General features: G+C 47.4%; 1 protein-coding gene across 3 annotated transcripts in view; it reads right to left on the reverse strand.

Moving 5' to 3' along the window:
* GRIPAP1 (GRIP1 associated protein 1) overlaps positions 1 to 2,441 on the reverse strand; it is a 29,243-nt gene extending 26,802 nt beyond the window's left edge. For all 3 annotated transcript variants that reach the window (XM_032258661.1, XM_032258660.1, XM_032258659.1), the window contains exon 1: positions 2,360 to 2,441. In XM_032258661.1, the coding sequence (XP_032114552.1) occupies positions 2,360 to 2,401 (42 nt within the window). In that variant the 5' untranslated portion in view covers positions 2,402 to 2,441. The remainder of the gene's footprint in view (positions 1 to 2,359) is intronic.
* Between the last annotated feature and the right edge of the window lie 14,350 nt (positions 2,442 to 16,791).

The following is a 16,791-nucleotide window of genomic DNA, read 5'->3' on the forward strand; positions in this document are numbered from 1 at the left end:
CATCCTCGCTGACCTCTCCACACACTGAACACACACTATTAGGGGGATTGTCCATCTTCCTGGCCAGACTTGGAAGCCCCTGAAGGCAGCAGGTAGAGGCCTGTCTTCTTCCCTCTTTCCCAAGGGAGGAGGGTCTAGTATTCTCCTGTCCAACTTTCATTGACTCAGGGGACTTTCCAGGGTCCCCCCCCCGACCTCCAAGTCTCTCAAAATACATCCAGGCCCCCTTCAAGAATTAAGGGAGAGCTGGGTGTGGTGGCTCACCCCTGTAATCCCAGCACTTTGGGAGGCTGAGGTGGGTGGATCACGAGGTCAGGAGTTCAAGACCAGACTAGCCAATATGGTGAAACCCTGTCTCTACTAAAAATATAAAAAATTAGCCAGGTGTGGTAGCACGCACCTGTAGTTCCAGCTACTTGGGACGCTGAGGCAGGAAAATCGCCTGAACCCGGGAGGCGGAGGTTGCAGTGAGCTGAGATTGCACCACTGCACTCCAGCCTGGGTAACAGAGAGTCCGTCTCAAAAAAAAAAAAAAAAAAAAGAATTAAGGGAAAGTGCTGGGCACAGTGGCTCACACCTGTAATCTCAGCACTTTCGGAGGCCGAAGTGGGCAGACCACTTGAGGTCAGGAGTCCAAGACCATCCTGGCCAACATGGTGAAACCCTGTCTCTACTAAAAAATACAAATCAATTAGCCGGGCATGGTGATACGCGCCTGTAATCCCAGCTACTTGGGAGGCTGAGATAGTAGAAAATTGCTTGAATCTGGGAGGTGGAAGTTGCAGTGAGCTGAGATCGTGCCACTGCACTCCAGCCTGGGTGACAAAGCGAGACTCCGTCTCAAAATAATAATAATAATAATAATTAAGGGAAAGTGAAGTATGGGCCATTCCAAACAGCATCCTCCTCCCTATCACCCCTGTAGGGCCCTGAGGCTGGTTCTACCCAGCAAGGCTGGTTCCTTCCCAGTAAGGAACTCACCATTCCTTCCCCACCAGGATTTTTCCCTCCCTGCCACGGCACCAGCCTCCACTCCCTATCCTCTGGTAGTCTGCTCAAGGTCAGAGGGGTTGGCCTTCATAGAATCTTTTCTGCTCCTGTCCTCCTCAGGACCCAGTGATCTGTCTCTCCAAGTCCTGGTCCAATTGGAATATCCTTTGTATCCCTTGAGACTTCTTTCCCAACAAAGCCTAGTAGTTCTCCCTAATACATGGCCCAGTGCGATCAATGTTCCTCATTCAAGGGTACCCCCCCTCCTCTCAAGAGCTCCCCAGTCATGATCCAACAGGAATGGCCCTATACCCTTCAGAGTACACCTCTACAAGGTCTTGGGTGGGCCAGTTGGATGACTCTTAGAATGACTTAGAATCCCCTTCAGATGACAGTGGTCTTCCCTATTCATGGGCCAATCAACTTACCCTTCCATTCTCAGTGTCCCTCACACAGGGACAGCCGGTTTCCCTCATTCAAGGACCAATGGGATTACCTGTCCTCCCTCAGAGTTCCTCCCCTCCCCACGCAGGACCCTGTTCAGAGTCCCCCAGTGAGGAACCCTCTTGACAAGAGCCCGTTCATATGCAATGCTATGGCCTTTCATTGCATCTCAGAGTCACCTCAAAAGAATCAAGTGGGGGTACCTCCCTAAAGCCCAGTGATCTCCCCTCCTTGTAGTACAAGGTATCACTCTTTTACCTCCTCTAGTCCTTCCCCCAATTAATGGGATTAATGGTATTACCCATTCATGGACTTCTTCATCCCAGGCCTAATGGGATCACCCTTAATCATCCAATGGTGCCGCCCCCTCTTAGGATGCACTACCAACCACCAATAGCATAGGATCTCCACCTCCCAGGAACAATGACAACAACTGGGGTCTTTCCTCAACCCCCGGGCACAGTGGTATCACCCAAAAACTTACCACCACCCACTAATGGTTCTGCCCTCTCAAGGGCTCCCCCCACCATGACGCAAACGACCCAACACCCGCTTCCTTCCTCTCCAGACAAAATGGTTTCGCCTTCTCAGGATCTCTTTCCCTCAAAGCCCATTATCATCACACACCGACGGTGTCCCCTGCACAAGCCCAAATGTCTCGTCCCCTCCAGGTCTGAGTAAGGTACCGCCTACTCAAGGGCGCTCTCCCCCACCCACAATGCTAACAGAGTCCAACCTTCAAAGCCCCAGAATATCTCGGAATCCAATAGTCTCACCACTCCGAGCCTCAGTTTACCTTCTCCAGACCCACCCCCTAAACTCAGAGTCCATCCCCACCAACCCCTTCTCAGAGCTGGTGGCACGACCTCTCTCTACCCCGCCTCCGGTCGCCTAGCCAGGTGGTTTTTCCCACCGCGAGCGGCACCTGCATCCGCTGAAACTCCTCCTCAGACAGAGCTTGCGCCATGTTCCTCCCCCCACCCCCCCGCCAGCTTTCTGCGCAGACGCAGCTCGTGCCTCCTGTCAGAATTAAGGTCGGACCAAACCACTGGCCAGGAATGGAGGGGATAGAACGTAACTCCAAAGGACAGCATTTTGGAGACACAGAGAAAAGAATGAAACCGACTGGTCAGGTGAATTGTAATATAACGTTATACCAGAATGTAGGTCATCTGATTCGCTTTTGGACTCTTCTAGGCCACCCATTGTGGTACGACATTGTGACATCCCCGTCTCATGAGTGGACTCGTCGCTAGGGAAGTCTTTGCCGACAGAAAATAACGCTTCCGCGTTACTCCTTTAATGAGAATGGGTAACTTAATAACCATAGAAATGAAAGCGGAAGCTTCGCTCTGGTCTTGTTCCCGCCCTCCTCCGGGCGACCCCAAAGGGGAATCCCACCTCTTGTAAAGCTTTTGGCTTTTTTTTTTTTTTTTTTAATTTAAGATTCCAGCCGGGCGCGGTGGCTCAAGCCTGTAATCCCAGCACTTTGGGAGGCCGAGGCGGGTGGATCACGAGGTCAAGAGATCGAGACCATCCTGGTCAACATGGTGAAACCCCGTCTCTACTAAAAAATACAAAAATTCAGCTGGGCATGGTGGCGTGTGCCTGTAATCCCAGCTACTCAGGAGGCTGAGGCAGGAGAATTGCCTGAACCCAGGAGGCGGAGGTTGCGGTGAGCCGAGATCGCGCCATTGCACTCCAGCCTGGGTAACAAGAGCGAAACTCCGTCTCAAAAAAAAAAAAAAAAAGATTCGACACTGATTTTGTTATCATGATGCTGTACGTCACATTAGGTAAAGGACTTAGCCACCAATAAATTAAAAATAACGGAGTGGAAAGAATGACAGTGAATCAAACGAAAAAGCTTCATTAAAACAAAACAAAAACAAACCAGGGTGGTGAAACATCAGGATCATTCAATTAAGTATTAGAATCCACTATAATCCTCACCGATCTGAGAGTAAGAAATGATATCTCAGTGTAGCTAGCCAAGGCCGGGCGCGGTGGCTCACGCCTGTAATCCTAGCCCTTTGGAGCCCGAGGTTAGGCGGATCACTTGAGGTCTAGAAGTTCGAGATCAGCCTGCCCAACAAGGCGAAACCCTGTCTTCACTAAAAATACAAAAATTAGCCGGGCGTGGTGGCGGGCGCCTGTAATCCCAGCTACTCCGAAGGCTGAGACAGAAGAATTGCTTGAACCTGCCAGGCGGAGGTTGCAGTGAGGTGAGATCGCGCCACTACACTCCAGCCAGCAGGTAGAGCGAGACTCTGTCTACACATGCACACGCACACAAAGAAGCAGCCAGGACTCCTTTTTTCCTTTCTTGATTTAATTAACTTTATTAAAAGATAACACTATCAATCTATCTATATGTATAAATGCATGAATTTTTTTTTTTTTTTTCAGACGGAGTTTCGCTCTTGTTACCCAGGCTGGAGTGCAATGGCGCGATCTCGGCTCACCGCAACCTCCGCCTCCTGGGTTCAGGCAATTCTCCTGCCTCAGCCTCCTGAGTAGCTGGGATTACAGGCACGCACCACCATGCCCAGTTAATGTTTTGTATTTTCAGTAGAGACGGGGTTACACCATGCTGACCAGGATGGTCTCGATCTCTTGACCTCGTGATCCACCCGCCTCGGCCTCCCAAAGTGCTGGGATTACAGGTGTGAGCCACCGCGCCCGGCCAATGCACGAATTTTAAGGGTACAATTTAGTGAGCTTTGACTAACGTATACAACCTCGTAACCACCATCACAAGCAAGATAGGGAGCATTGGTTCCTTTGTACCCTATCCCAAACCCCACCCCCTACCCCAGGTAAGCAGTGATTGGCTTCCTGTCACCTGGATTATATTTCTCTTGCAGTTTCATGCAAATAGAATGAGAGAGGATGTATTCTTTTCTGTCTGGCTTTTTTTCACTCAGCATAATGCTTTTGAGATTCATCCAAGTTGTTTTGCGTATAAGTATTTTTTTTTTAATTTTTATCGATGAGTAAAATTCCATAGTATGAGCAGAGCAGGCTCAGTGGCTCACGCCTATAATCCCAGCACTTTAGGAGGTCGAGACCGCTGGATCACCTGAGGTCAGGAGTTCAAGACCAGCCTGGCCAGCATAGTGAAACCACATCTCTACTAAAAATATGAAAATTAGCCAGGAGTGGTGGCACACGCCTGTAATCCCAGCTACTCGGAAGTCTGAGGCAGGAGAATTGCTTGAATTCCGACAGTGGAGGTTGCAGTGAGCCGAGATCTCCCCACTGCACTCCAGCCTGAGTGACAGAGGGAAAACTCTGTTTCCAAAACAAACCAAAACAAAACAAATTCAACGTATGAATACACCACAATTTGTTTATCCATTCTCTTTTCTTTTCTTTTTTTTTTTTTGAGACGGAGTTGCACTCTTGTTGCCTAGGCTGGAGTTCAATAGCGCAATCTCGGCTCACTACAACCTCCGACTCTCACTTTCAAGCGATTCTCCTGCCTCTGCCTCCTGGGTAGCTGGGATTACAGGTATGCACCACCACGCCTGGATAATTTTGTATTTTTAGTAAAGACAGGGTTTCTCCATGTTGGTCAGGCTGGTCTCAAACTCCTGATCTCAGGTGATTTGCCCACCTCAGCTTCCCAAAGTGCTGGGATTACAGGCGTGAGCCACCCCACCGGGCCCAAGAACCATTTTAATATATGTTCTTAGTTTATTTTTTAATTTAATTTAGTTTATTTTTTAGATAGAGTCTCCCTCTGTCACCCAGGCTAGAGTGCAGTGACGTGATCTCAGCTCACTGCAAACTCCGCCTCCCAGGTTCAAAAGATAGTCCTGCCTCAGTCACCCAAGTAGCTGGCATTACAGGCGGCTGCCACCAAGCCCAGCTAATAATAGAGACGGGGTTTCACCATGTTGGACAGGTTGGTCTCAAACTCCTGACTTCGAGTGATCCTCCCACCTCCGCCTCTCAAAGTACTGGGATTACAGGCGTGAGCCACTGCACCTGGCCTCTTTGTATATTAGGAATATTAACAACTTTTTTGGGGGGGAGGGATGGAGTTTTGTTCTTGTCACCTAGGCTGGAGTGCAATGGCGCTATCTTGGCTCACTGCAACCTCTGCCTCATGGGTACAGCTACTCAGCCTCCTGAGTAGCTGGGATTACAGGCACCCACCACCATGCCCAGCTAACTTTTGTATTTTTAGTAGAAATGAGGTTTCACAATGTTGGCCGGCCTGATCTCAAACTCCTGACCTCAGGTGATCCATCTGCCCGGGCATCCCAAAGTGCTGGGATTAAAGACGTGAGCCATCTCACCCGGACTTTTTTTTTTTTTTTTTTTTTTTTGAGGCAGGGTCTCGCTCTGTCATCCAGGCTGGAGTGCAGTTATGCGATCTTGGCTCACTTCAGCCTCAACCTTCTGGGCTCAAGCAATCCTCCCACCTCAGCCTCCTGAGTAGCTGGGACTACAGGCACAGGCTACCATACAGGCAAAAATGTTTTTTAATGTTTTGTAGAGATGAGGTCTTACTATGTTGCCCAGGCTGGTCTCAAACTCCTGGGCTCAAGTGATCCACCCACATCTGCCTTCCAAAGTGCTAGGATTTCAGAGGTGAACCACCACACCTGGCCTACATTTGTGTGTGTGTGTGTGTGTGTGTGTGTGTGTGTGTGTGTGTGTGTGTCTGAGATGGAGTCTCACAATGTCACCCAACCTGAAGTGCAGTGGCGTGATCTCAGCTCACCAGCACCGCCACCTCCATCTCCCGAGTTCAAGCAATTCTCCTACCTCAGCCTCCTGAGTTGCTGGGATTACAGGCACCTGCCATCACACCTGGCTAATATTTGTATTTTTGGTAGAGACAGGTTTTGTCATGTTGGCCAGGCTGGTCTCAAACTCTTGGCCGCAAGTGATCTGCCTGCCTTGGCCTCCTTAAGTGCTAGGATTATAGGCGTAAGCCACTGTGCCTGGCCGTTACCTACATTTGTAATATATAAATTATGTTGTTGGCTAGACGCAGTGACTCACGCCTGTAATCCCAGCACATTGGGCGGCCGAGGTAGGCTGATCATGAGGTCAGGAGTTCGAGACCAGCCTGGCCAACATAGTGAAACCCCGTCTCTACTAAAAATATAAAAATTAGCCTGGCATGGTGGCACGCGCCTGTAGTTCCAGCTACTCGGGAGGCTGAGACAGGAGAATTGCTTGAACCCGGGAGGCAGAGGTTGCAGTGGGCCAAGATTGTGTCACTGGACTCCTCGGCAACAGAGTGAGACTCCATCTCAAAAAAAATAAAAATAAAAATAAATAAATAAATAAATAAATATGTTGTCATAGTCTCCATTCCATACTTAATCCCCTGACCTCCTGGTCGTATTTTTAAATGTTGCATACATTAACAAACATTTTTTTTTTCTTTTGAGATGGAGTCTCGCTTTGTCACCAGGCTGGAGTGCAGTGGAGCAATCTCAGCTCACTGCAACCTCTGCCTCCTGGGCTCAAGCAATTCTCCTGCCTCAGCCTCCTGAGTAACTGGGACTACAGGTGTGTGCCACCACACCCATCTAATTTTTGTATTTTTAGTAGAGACGGGATTTCACCATGTTGGCCCGGATGGTCTCGATCTCCTGACCTCAAGTGATCCACCTCCCAAAGTGCTGGGATGACAGGAATTGATAAAGATCAGTGGGTTTTGATAGATGCATTTAAAAGTGTTCCTCACATATATTCACATCTCAGCATGTTGCCCCAGCTAGACAGCAGTGGCTATTTATAGGTGTGATCATTGCACACTACAACCTTGAACTCCTGGGCTCAAGTGATCCTCCCACCTCAACCTCCCAGGTAGCTGGGAGTACACGTGTGAGCCACTGTACATCTTTATATCCTCTCACTTGTTGTTGTTGATATATACAAAAGCCATTGATTTCTCTGTTAATTTTATATCCTTCCATTTTACTGAATATTTTTATTGTTAGAGTGTTTTATCATTGATTCTTTAGGGTTTACCAGGTACAAAATCATACCATCTGAAAATAGTGATATCTTTATTTATTCTTTTCTAATCAGTCACACTGGCTCTAATTGATTTATCTTGCCTAATTACCATTTTCCACTAACAGGAACAAGCGCCCCCTTGAGAAATGGCTGATTGCAGGACTGAGGCAAGAAAAGTACAAGATTAGCCTGGAACATCTTGTTTTACCACACATTTAAAGAATTTGAATTAAAAAAGGATCCAGGAGTCCAAAGAGATCTAAATAAATAAATGGAGGTGAAGGGAAAACTCTTCCTCACAGAGGAATGCCAACTAATAAATGTACAAGGAATGATGGAATTGGAAAATAGCTATTTGGCAACTACTACTGTAATAATTGTTTTAAGCAAGCATCATCAACCGGGCGCAGTGGCTCACGCCTGTAATCCCAGCACTTTGGGAGGCTGAGGTGGGTGGATCACTTGAGGTCAGCAGTTCAAGACCAGCCTTGTCAACATGGTGAAACCCCGTCTCTACAAAACATACAAAACTTAGCCAGGCATGGTGGTGCACGCCTGTAGTCCCAGCTACTTGGGAGGCTGAGGCAGGAGAATCGCGTGAACCCAGGAGGCGGAGGTTGTAGTGAGCAAAGATCGGGCCACTGCACTCCAACCTGAGCGACAGAGTGAAAAACTATATCCAAAAAAAAAAAAAAAAAAAAAAAATAGGCCAGGCGTGGTGGCTCATGCCTATAATCCCAGCACTTTGGGAGGCTGGGGCAGGCGGATCACCTGAGGTCAGGGATTCAAGACCAGCCTGGCCAACATGGCAAAATCCCATCTCTACTAAAAATACAAAAACTAGCCCGGTGTGGTGGGTTCAAGTGATTCTCCTGCCTCAGCCTCCCAAATAGCTGGGATTACAAGGGCCTGTCACCATGCCCGGCTAATTTTTTGTATTTTTAGTAGAGACGGGGTTTCACCATGTTGGTCAGGCTGGTCTCGAACCCCTGGTCTCAGGTGATCCTCCCAATTTGGCCTCTCCAAATGCTGAGATTACAAGCATGAGTCACCGCGTCTGGCTCAGAAGGCTAATTTTAAAATGTTTTGTAGAGATGAGGTCTCACTATGTTGCCCAGGCTTACTTCTTAATTGTAATGAGGATTAGGGTAACTTCATAATGGAGAACACTGCCTTAACAAAGTCGCCTTTAGCATCACCAGTACAGGGACAAACTAGTATTATGTTCTTCCCCATGTGATGCTCTGAGTGGTATTTCTGCCAAAAACTCATAATCTGAACTGAATCATGAAAAGCTATTAGGCAAACACCAGTTAAATAACCCATCAAGACATCAACATCATAAAAAACAAAGAAAGGGGCAGGGCATGGTGGCTCATGCCTGTAATCCCAACACTTTGGGAGGCTGAGGCGGGCAGATCACTTGTGGCCAGGAGTTTGAGACCAGCCTGGCCAACATGGTGAAACCTGTCTCTACCAAAAGTACAAAAATTAGCCAGGTGTGATGGCAGGTGTCTGTAATCCCAGCTACTTGGTAGGCTGAGGTAGGAGAATTGCTTTAGCCAAGATTGTGCCACTGCACTCCAGCCTGGGTGGGAAGGAAGAAAAAAGAAAAGAGAGAGAGAGAGAGAGAGAATGACTTTCTCTTAAATGTCTTCTTACAGAAGAGACTGAGACTATTATCCTTAGAAAGATCTGATTGCAAAGTTGGCCCTTAACTAGCACCTGGAAATTTGGCTAGTAAAGAGTCAGCTACACTGATGTAAGAGTGGTTCATTGTGGCTGGGCAAGGTGGCTCACACCTGTAATCCCAACACTTTGGGAGGCAGAGGAGGGCAGATCACCTGAGGTCAGGAGTTCAAGACCACCCTTGCCAACAAGGCGAAATGCTGACTCTACTAAAAATACAAAAATTAGAGGGGCTTCATTACAGGCTCCTGTAATCCCAGCTACTCAGGAAGCTGAGGCAAGAGAATTGCTTGAACCCGGGAGGCGGAGGTTGCAGTGAGCAGAGATTGCGCCACTGCACTTCAGCCTGGCGACAGAGCAAGACTCTGTCTCAAAAAAAAAATAAAAAAAGTTGGGGAGTGGTGGCTCATAACTGCACTTTGGGAGGCGGGCAGATCACAAGGTCAGGAGTTCGAGACCAGCCTGACCAACATGGTGAAACCCTGTCTCTACTGAAAATACAAAAATTAGCCGGGCATGCTGGCACATGCCTGTAATTCCAGCTACTGGAGAGGCTGAGGCAGGAGAATCACTTGAACCTGAAGGCTGCAGTGAGCCGAGATCGCGCCACTGCACTCCAGACTGGGCAACAGAGCGAGACTCTGTCTCAAAAAAAAGAAAAGAAAAGAAATGGCTGGGCACAGTTGCTCACGCCTGTAATCCTAGCACTTTGGGAGGCCAAGGTGGGCGGATCACAAGGTCAAGAGATCAAGACCATGTTGGCCAACATGGTGAAACCTCATCTCTACTAAAAATACAAAAATAAAATTGGCCGTGCGTGGTGGCACGTGACTGTAGTCCCAGCTACTCAGGAGGCTGAGGCAGGAGAATTGAATGAACCCAGGAAGTGGAGGTTGCAGTGAGCTGTGATTGTGCCATTGCACTCCAGCCTGGCAACAGAGCAAGACTCTTGTCTCAAAAAAAAAAAAAAAAAAAAAGTGGTTCACTGTGCCTAAACTGTAGAAACAGTGTGGTTTTTGTGGAACACCTGCATTCTCTCTGAGTCTAGGATTCTGGGATGTGCTAGGTAGAGAGTGCGTATGTGACTAGTCTCCACTAAAAACACTGGGGCACTGAGTAATGAGCTTCCCCAGTAGACAACCCTTTGCACTTTACACATGTTGTCACAACTCATTACTGGAGAAATTAAATGAGTCTTATTTGGAAGGTTGTGCCTGGTCCTCCAGATTTCAGCCTCTTGCTTAAGGGAGGTACAGAGTATAAAGAAGCCTGTGCATGGATTTCCTGGATCCCACCTGTGTCTTTTTTTCTTGCTAATCCTATCATGTAGCTATCCTCTTTTTTCAGACAGAAACAGTCTCCCTCTGTCGCCCAGGCTGGAGTCCAGTGATTCGATCTTGCTCACTGCGACCTCTGCCTCCTGGATTCAAACAATTCTCCCGCATCAGCCTCCCTAGTAGCTGGTGTGTGCCACCAGCTACTATGAATTTCTGAATTTTTAATAGACATGGGGTTTCACTGTGTTGGCCAAGCCATAGTCTCAAACTCCTGACCGCAAGTGATCTGCACACCTCGGCCTCCAAAAGTACTGGGATTACAAGCATGAGCCACTGCACCCGGCCAACTTTTTTTTTTTTTTTTTTTTTTCAGACAGAGTTTTGCTCTTGTTGCCCAGTCTGGAGTACAATGGTGAGATCTCGACTCACTACAACCTCTAACTCCTGGGATCAAGCAATTTTCCTGCCTCAGCCTCCCAAGTAGCTGTGCTTACAGGCATGCACTACCATGCCCGGCTAATTTTTGTATTTTTAGTAGAGATGGGGTTTTACCAGGTTGGTCAAGCTGGTCTCAAACTCCTAACCTCAGGTGATCCACCTGCCTCAGCCTCCCAAAGTGGTGGGATTATAGGTGTAAGCTTCCGCACCTGGCCCTTTTTCTTTCCTTCCTTCCTTCCTTCCTTCCTTCCTTCCTTCCTTCCTTCCTTCCTTCCTTCCTTCCTTCCTTCCTTCCTCCCTCCCTCCCTCCCTCCCTCCTCTTTCTTTCTTTCCTTTCTTTCCCTTCTTTCCTTTCTTTTCCTTCTTTTCCTTCCTTTCTTTCCTTCTTTCCTTCCTTCCTTCCTTCCTTCTTTTCTTTTCTTTTCTTTTTGAGCCAGAGTTTGACTCTTGTTGCCCAGGCTGGAGTGCAATGGTTCGATCTCTACTCACTGAAACCTCTGCCTCCCAGGTTCAGGCGATTCTCCTGCCTCACCCTCCCCTGTAGCTGGGGTTACAGGTGCCTACCACCATGCCTGGCTAATTTTTTTTTTTTTGTATTTTTAATAGAGACAGGGTTTTGCCATGTCGGCCAGGCTAGTCTTGAAGTCCCAACCTCAGGTGATCCACCTGTCTTGGCCTCCCAAAGTGCTGGGATTACAGGAGTGAGCCACCGCTTCCAGCCTTTTTTTTTTTTTTATTTAGTCTTCCTCTGTTGCCAGGCTGGAGTGCAGTGGTGTGATCTTGGCTCACTGAAACCTCTGCCTCCCGGGTTCAGGCAATTCCCCTGCCTCAGCCTCCCGAGTGGCTGGGACTACAGGTACGCGCCACCATGCCTGGCTAATTTTTTATATTTTAGTAAAGATGGGGTTTCACCATGTTGGCCAGGATGGTCTCGATGTCCTGACCTCGTGATCCACCTGCTTCGGCCTCGCAAAGTGCTGGGATTACAGGCCTAAACCACTGCACCTGGCCCCCCCCCTTTTTTTTTGAGAGAGGGTCTCACTCTGTCTCCCAGGCTGGAGTGCAGTGGCATGAACACAGCTCATTACAGCCTCGACCTCCTGGTCTCAAGTGATCCACCTCAGCCTCCTGAGTAGCTGGGACCACAGGTACCCGCCACCACGCCCAACTAATTTTTTTTTTTTTTTTGAGATAGAGTCTCGCTCTTTCGCCAGGCTGAAATGCAGTGGCTGGATCTCAGCTCACTGCAACCTCCACCTCCCAAGTTCAAGCTATTCTCCTGCCTCAGCCTCCAGAGTAGCTGGGACTACAGGCACGTGCCACCACACCCAGCTAATTTTTGTATTTTTAATAGAGACGGGGTTTCACCATATTAGCCAGGATAGTCTCGATATCTTGAGCTCGTGATCCACCCGCCTTGGCCTCCCAAAGTGCTAGGATTACAGGTGTGAGCCACCATACCCGGTCCACGCCCAACTAATTTTTGTATGCTTTGTAGAGATGGATTTTTGCTATGTTGCCCAAGCTCGTCTCCAGCTCCTGAGCTCAAGCAGTCAGGCTGCCTCAGCCTCCCAAAATGCTAGGATTACAGGCATGAGCCACTGGGCTGGCCACAACTATTCTATTAATTCAAAATTATTTAAAGACAAAATTTAAAATGGAAAAACCAGCCAGGCGTGGTGGCTTATGCCTGTAGTCCCAGCACTTTGGGAGGCCTAGGCTAGTGTATCAGTTGAGACCAGAAGTCCAAGACCAGCCTGGGCAACATGGTGAAACCCCGAATTTTCTGAAAATACAAAAGTTAGCTGGGCTCAGTGGCATGTGCCTGTAATTCCAGCTGCTCGGGAGGCTGAGGCATGAGAATTGCTTGAATCCAGGGACAGAGAGGTTGCAATGAGCTGAGATTGCACCATTGTACTCCAGCCTGGGTGACAGAGTGAGACTGTCTCAAAAAAAAAAAAAAAAAAAAAGAAAAGAAACACAAAAAAACAAAATTAAAACCAAATCTGTACCATAGATATGCTTATTGCTCATTGCTAGAGATATATTTGTTTCTAGGTCCTCTCAGTGAACAAACATGGGATGGACACACACACACACAGGTTCTCATTATAATATAACTCTCTTTCTCTGTCTATATATAAAACCATGAGATTCTGATAACCTCCAATTTCAGTTCAACACTACAGGGTAAGCTTTTCTTTTCCCCATCCATATTTGTCAGTCTTTTCATAAGTAACTCCCACTATTCCTAATATAGTTGCTTGTTTCCTCAAGCCTAGATAACACAAAGGAATTTTCAGAATTGCCTAACCCATACCACTTCAAAAGCAAATCTACTTACCAGAGTACAACATTTGTTTACAGACTTTTTTTTTTTTTTGTGGCATGATCTCAGCTGACTGAAACCTCCACTTTACGGGTTCAAGTGATTCTCGTGCCTCAGCCTCCCATACTTCTTTTTTCTTGAGACAGGGTCTGACTTTGTCACCCAGGCTGGAGTGCAGTGATGTGATCACAGCTGACCGCAGCCTCAAACTCTTGGGCTGAAGTGATCCTCCTGCCTCAGCCTCTTGTGTAGCGCAGACTACAGGTACCTGCCACCATGACCAGCTAATTTTTTTTTTTGAGATGCAATCTCACTCTGTCACCAGGCTGGAGTACAGTGGCAAGATCTTGGCTCACTGCAACCTCCCTCAGCTCCTGAGTAGCTGGGATTACAGGCATGTGCCACCACACCCACCTAATTTTATTTTATTTTGTTTAATTTTATTTATTTATTTTTTTATATAAAGACGGAGTTTCACCATGTTGGGCAGGCTGGTCTTGAACTCCCGACCTCAGGTGATCCGCCCGCCTTCGCCTCCAAAGTGCTTGGATTACTTTTTTTTTTTTTTTTTTACTTTTTTTTGCGTGCACTTAGGGCATACCACCTAAATTTTTTTTTTTTTTTTTGGCAGACACGGGGTTTCACCATATTGGCCAGGATGGTTTTAATCTCTTGACCTCGTGATCTCCTTGCCTCGGCCTCCCAAAGTGCTGGGATTATAGGCATGAGCCACTGTGCCCAGCCTACAAAAAATATTTTTTAAAAACTAGCCAGACATGGCAGGACACGGTAGCTCATGCCTGTAATCCCAGCACTTTGGGCAGCAGAGGCAGGAAGATTACCTAAGGTCAAGAGTTCCAGACCAGCCTGGCCAACATGGGGAAACCCTGTCTCTACTAAAAATACACAAATTAGCTGGGTGTGGTGGCACACGCCTGTAATCCCAGCTATTCAGTAGGCTGAGGCAGAAAAATCGCTTGAAGCTGGGAGGCGGAGGTTGCAGTGAGCCAAGATTTCACCATTGTACTTCAGCCTGGGCAAGAAGAGTGAGACTCTGTCTCAAAAATAATAATAATAATAATTATATATATATTATTATATATGTTACAATTTCAGAGGTCCTGTAATTCCACACTACGTGTGTGTATATATATATATATTAGAAACAGGGATCTTGCCATGTTGTCCACGGTGATCTCCAACTCCTGGCCTCAAGCAATCCTTCTGTCTCAGCTTCCCAAAGTGCCCGGATTGCAGATGAGAGCCAGCATACCCCACCCATTGTTTACAGGCATTTTTAAGGTAAAATTTACATACAGTAAAGTTCACAAATCAAAATTCATAACAGCCTGATAAAGGAATACATACACTCAAGTAGCTCCCACCCCTATCACAATATAGAATGTTTACATCACCCCAGAAGTTTCTTTCCCAGCTGTTCTCAGTCAGTCCTCTCCCCAATGAAGCAGTGAGTGTTATAATTTCGGGGGTCCTGTAATTCCACATTTTGGGAGGCTGAGGTGGGCGCATCACTTGAGGCAAGGTGTTGGAGACCAGCCTGGCCAACATGGTGAAACTCCGTCTCTAAAAATACAAAAATTAGCCGGGTGTGGTGGCATGCAACTGCAGTCCCAGCTACTTGGGAGGCAGAGGCACAAGAATTGTATGAACCCGGGAGGTGGAGGTTGCAGTGAGCCAAAATCATGCCATTGTACTCCAGCCTGGGCGACAGGCAAGACTGTCTCAAAAAAAGAAAAGAAAAGAAGTTAAGAACTTGGCGGGGCGGGGGTAGGGGGGCACGTGGCTATCCAATTGTTCTAACATTATTTGTTGAAAAGAATATCCATTCTGCACTTTGCACTTTTTTCAAAAATCAATTGACCATATATGTGTGGGTCTGTTTCTGGAGTTTCTATTCTCTTTAATTGATATAATTGGCTGTCTTGACACCAATACCACAATATTTTGATTATTATAGCTTTATATTAAGTTATGAAGTCAGGAAGTGCAGATCCTCCAAATTTGTTCCTGGTTTTCAAGGTTTTTTTCTTTTTTTTTTACATTTCCATATAACTTTTAGAATCAAGTTGTCAATTCTACAAAAACGTCTGCTGGGATTTGACTGGGATTACATTGATTCTATAGATCAATCTCAGGAGAACTGGTATCTTTTTTTTCTAGAGACAAAGTCTCGCTCTCTTGCCCAAGCTGGACTGCAATGGTGCAATCTTGGCTCACTGCAACCTCCAACTCCTGGTTCAAGCAATTCTCCTGCCTCAGCCTCCCAAGTAGCTAGAACTACAGGCTTGCGCCACCACGCCCAGCTAATTTTTTTGTATTTTAGTAGAGACAGGGGTTTCACCATGTTGGCCAGGATGGTCTTGATCTCCTGACCTCGTGATCTGCCCACCTCGGCCTCCCAAAGTGCTGGGATTACTTACAGGCGTGAGCCATCACGCCCGGCTGTATTTTTTTTTTTTAAAACGCAGTTTTGCTCTTGTTACCCAGGCTGGAGCGCAATGGCGCAATCTTGGCTCACCGCAACCTCCGCCTCCCAGGTTTAAGCGATTCTCCTGCCTCAGCCTCCCGAGTAGCTGGGATTACAGACATCAGCCATCACGCCTGGCTAATTTTATATTTTTAGTAGAGACGGAGTTTCTCCATGTTGGTCAGGCTGGTCTTGAACTCCTGATCTGAGGTGATCCGCCCACCTTGGCCTCCCAAAGTGCTGGGATTACAGGTGTGAGCCATTGCGCCCAGCCAATTTGTGTATATTTAGTAGAGATGGGGTTTCACTGGGTTGGCCAGGCTGGTCTCCAACTCCTGACCTTGTGATTCACCTGCCTTGGCCTCCCAAAGTGCTGGGATTATAGGCGTGAGCCACCGTGCCCGGCCCCTGAGCACTACTATCTTTTTAAAAAATTTTTTTTGAAATGGAGTTTCGCTCTTGTTGCCCAGGCTGGAGTGCAATGGCACGATTTCAGCTCACTGCAAACTCTGCCTCCCAGGGTCAAGCAATTCTCCTGCCTCAGCCTCCCAAGTAGCTGGGATTGCAGGCATGTGCCACTACACCAGCTACTTTTGTATTTTTAGTAGAGACAGGTTTTCTCCATGTTGGTCAGGCTGGTCTCGAACTCCCGGCCTCAGGTGATCCACCCACCTCAGCCTCCCAAAGTGCTGGGATTACAGGCGTGAGCCACTGCACCCAGCCAGACAACTAGTATCTTAATAATATTGAGTCTCCCTGGGCGTGGTGGCCCACACCTGTAATCCCAGTACTTTGGGAGGCCGAGGCAAATGGATCACAAGGTCAGGAGATCGAGACCATCCTGGCCAACATGGTGAAACTCCGTATCTAATAAAAATACAAAAATTAGCTGGACATGGTGGTGCACGCCTGTAGTCCCAGCTACTCAGGAGGCTGAGGCAGGATAATCACTTGAACCTGGGAGGCAGAGGTTGCAGTGAGCTGAGATCACATCACATCACTGCACTCCAGCTTGGGCAACAGAGCAGGACTCCATCTCAAAAACTAATAATAATAATAATGAATCTCCTGCTTTGTGAACTTGGTGTATCTCTTTATTCATTTAGGAGTTATTTAATTTCTTTCTTTTCGTTTTCTTTTGAGACAGA

Source organism: Sapajus apella, unplaced genomic scaffold (genome assembly GCF_009761245.1).
Source record: "Sapajus apella isolate SASKATOON/1434 unplaced genomic scaffold, GSC_monkey_1.0 scaffold103, whole genome shotgun sequence".
NCBI lineage: Eukaryota > Metazoa > Chordata > Mammalia > Primates > Cebidae > Sapajus > Sapajus apella.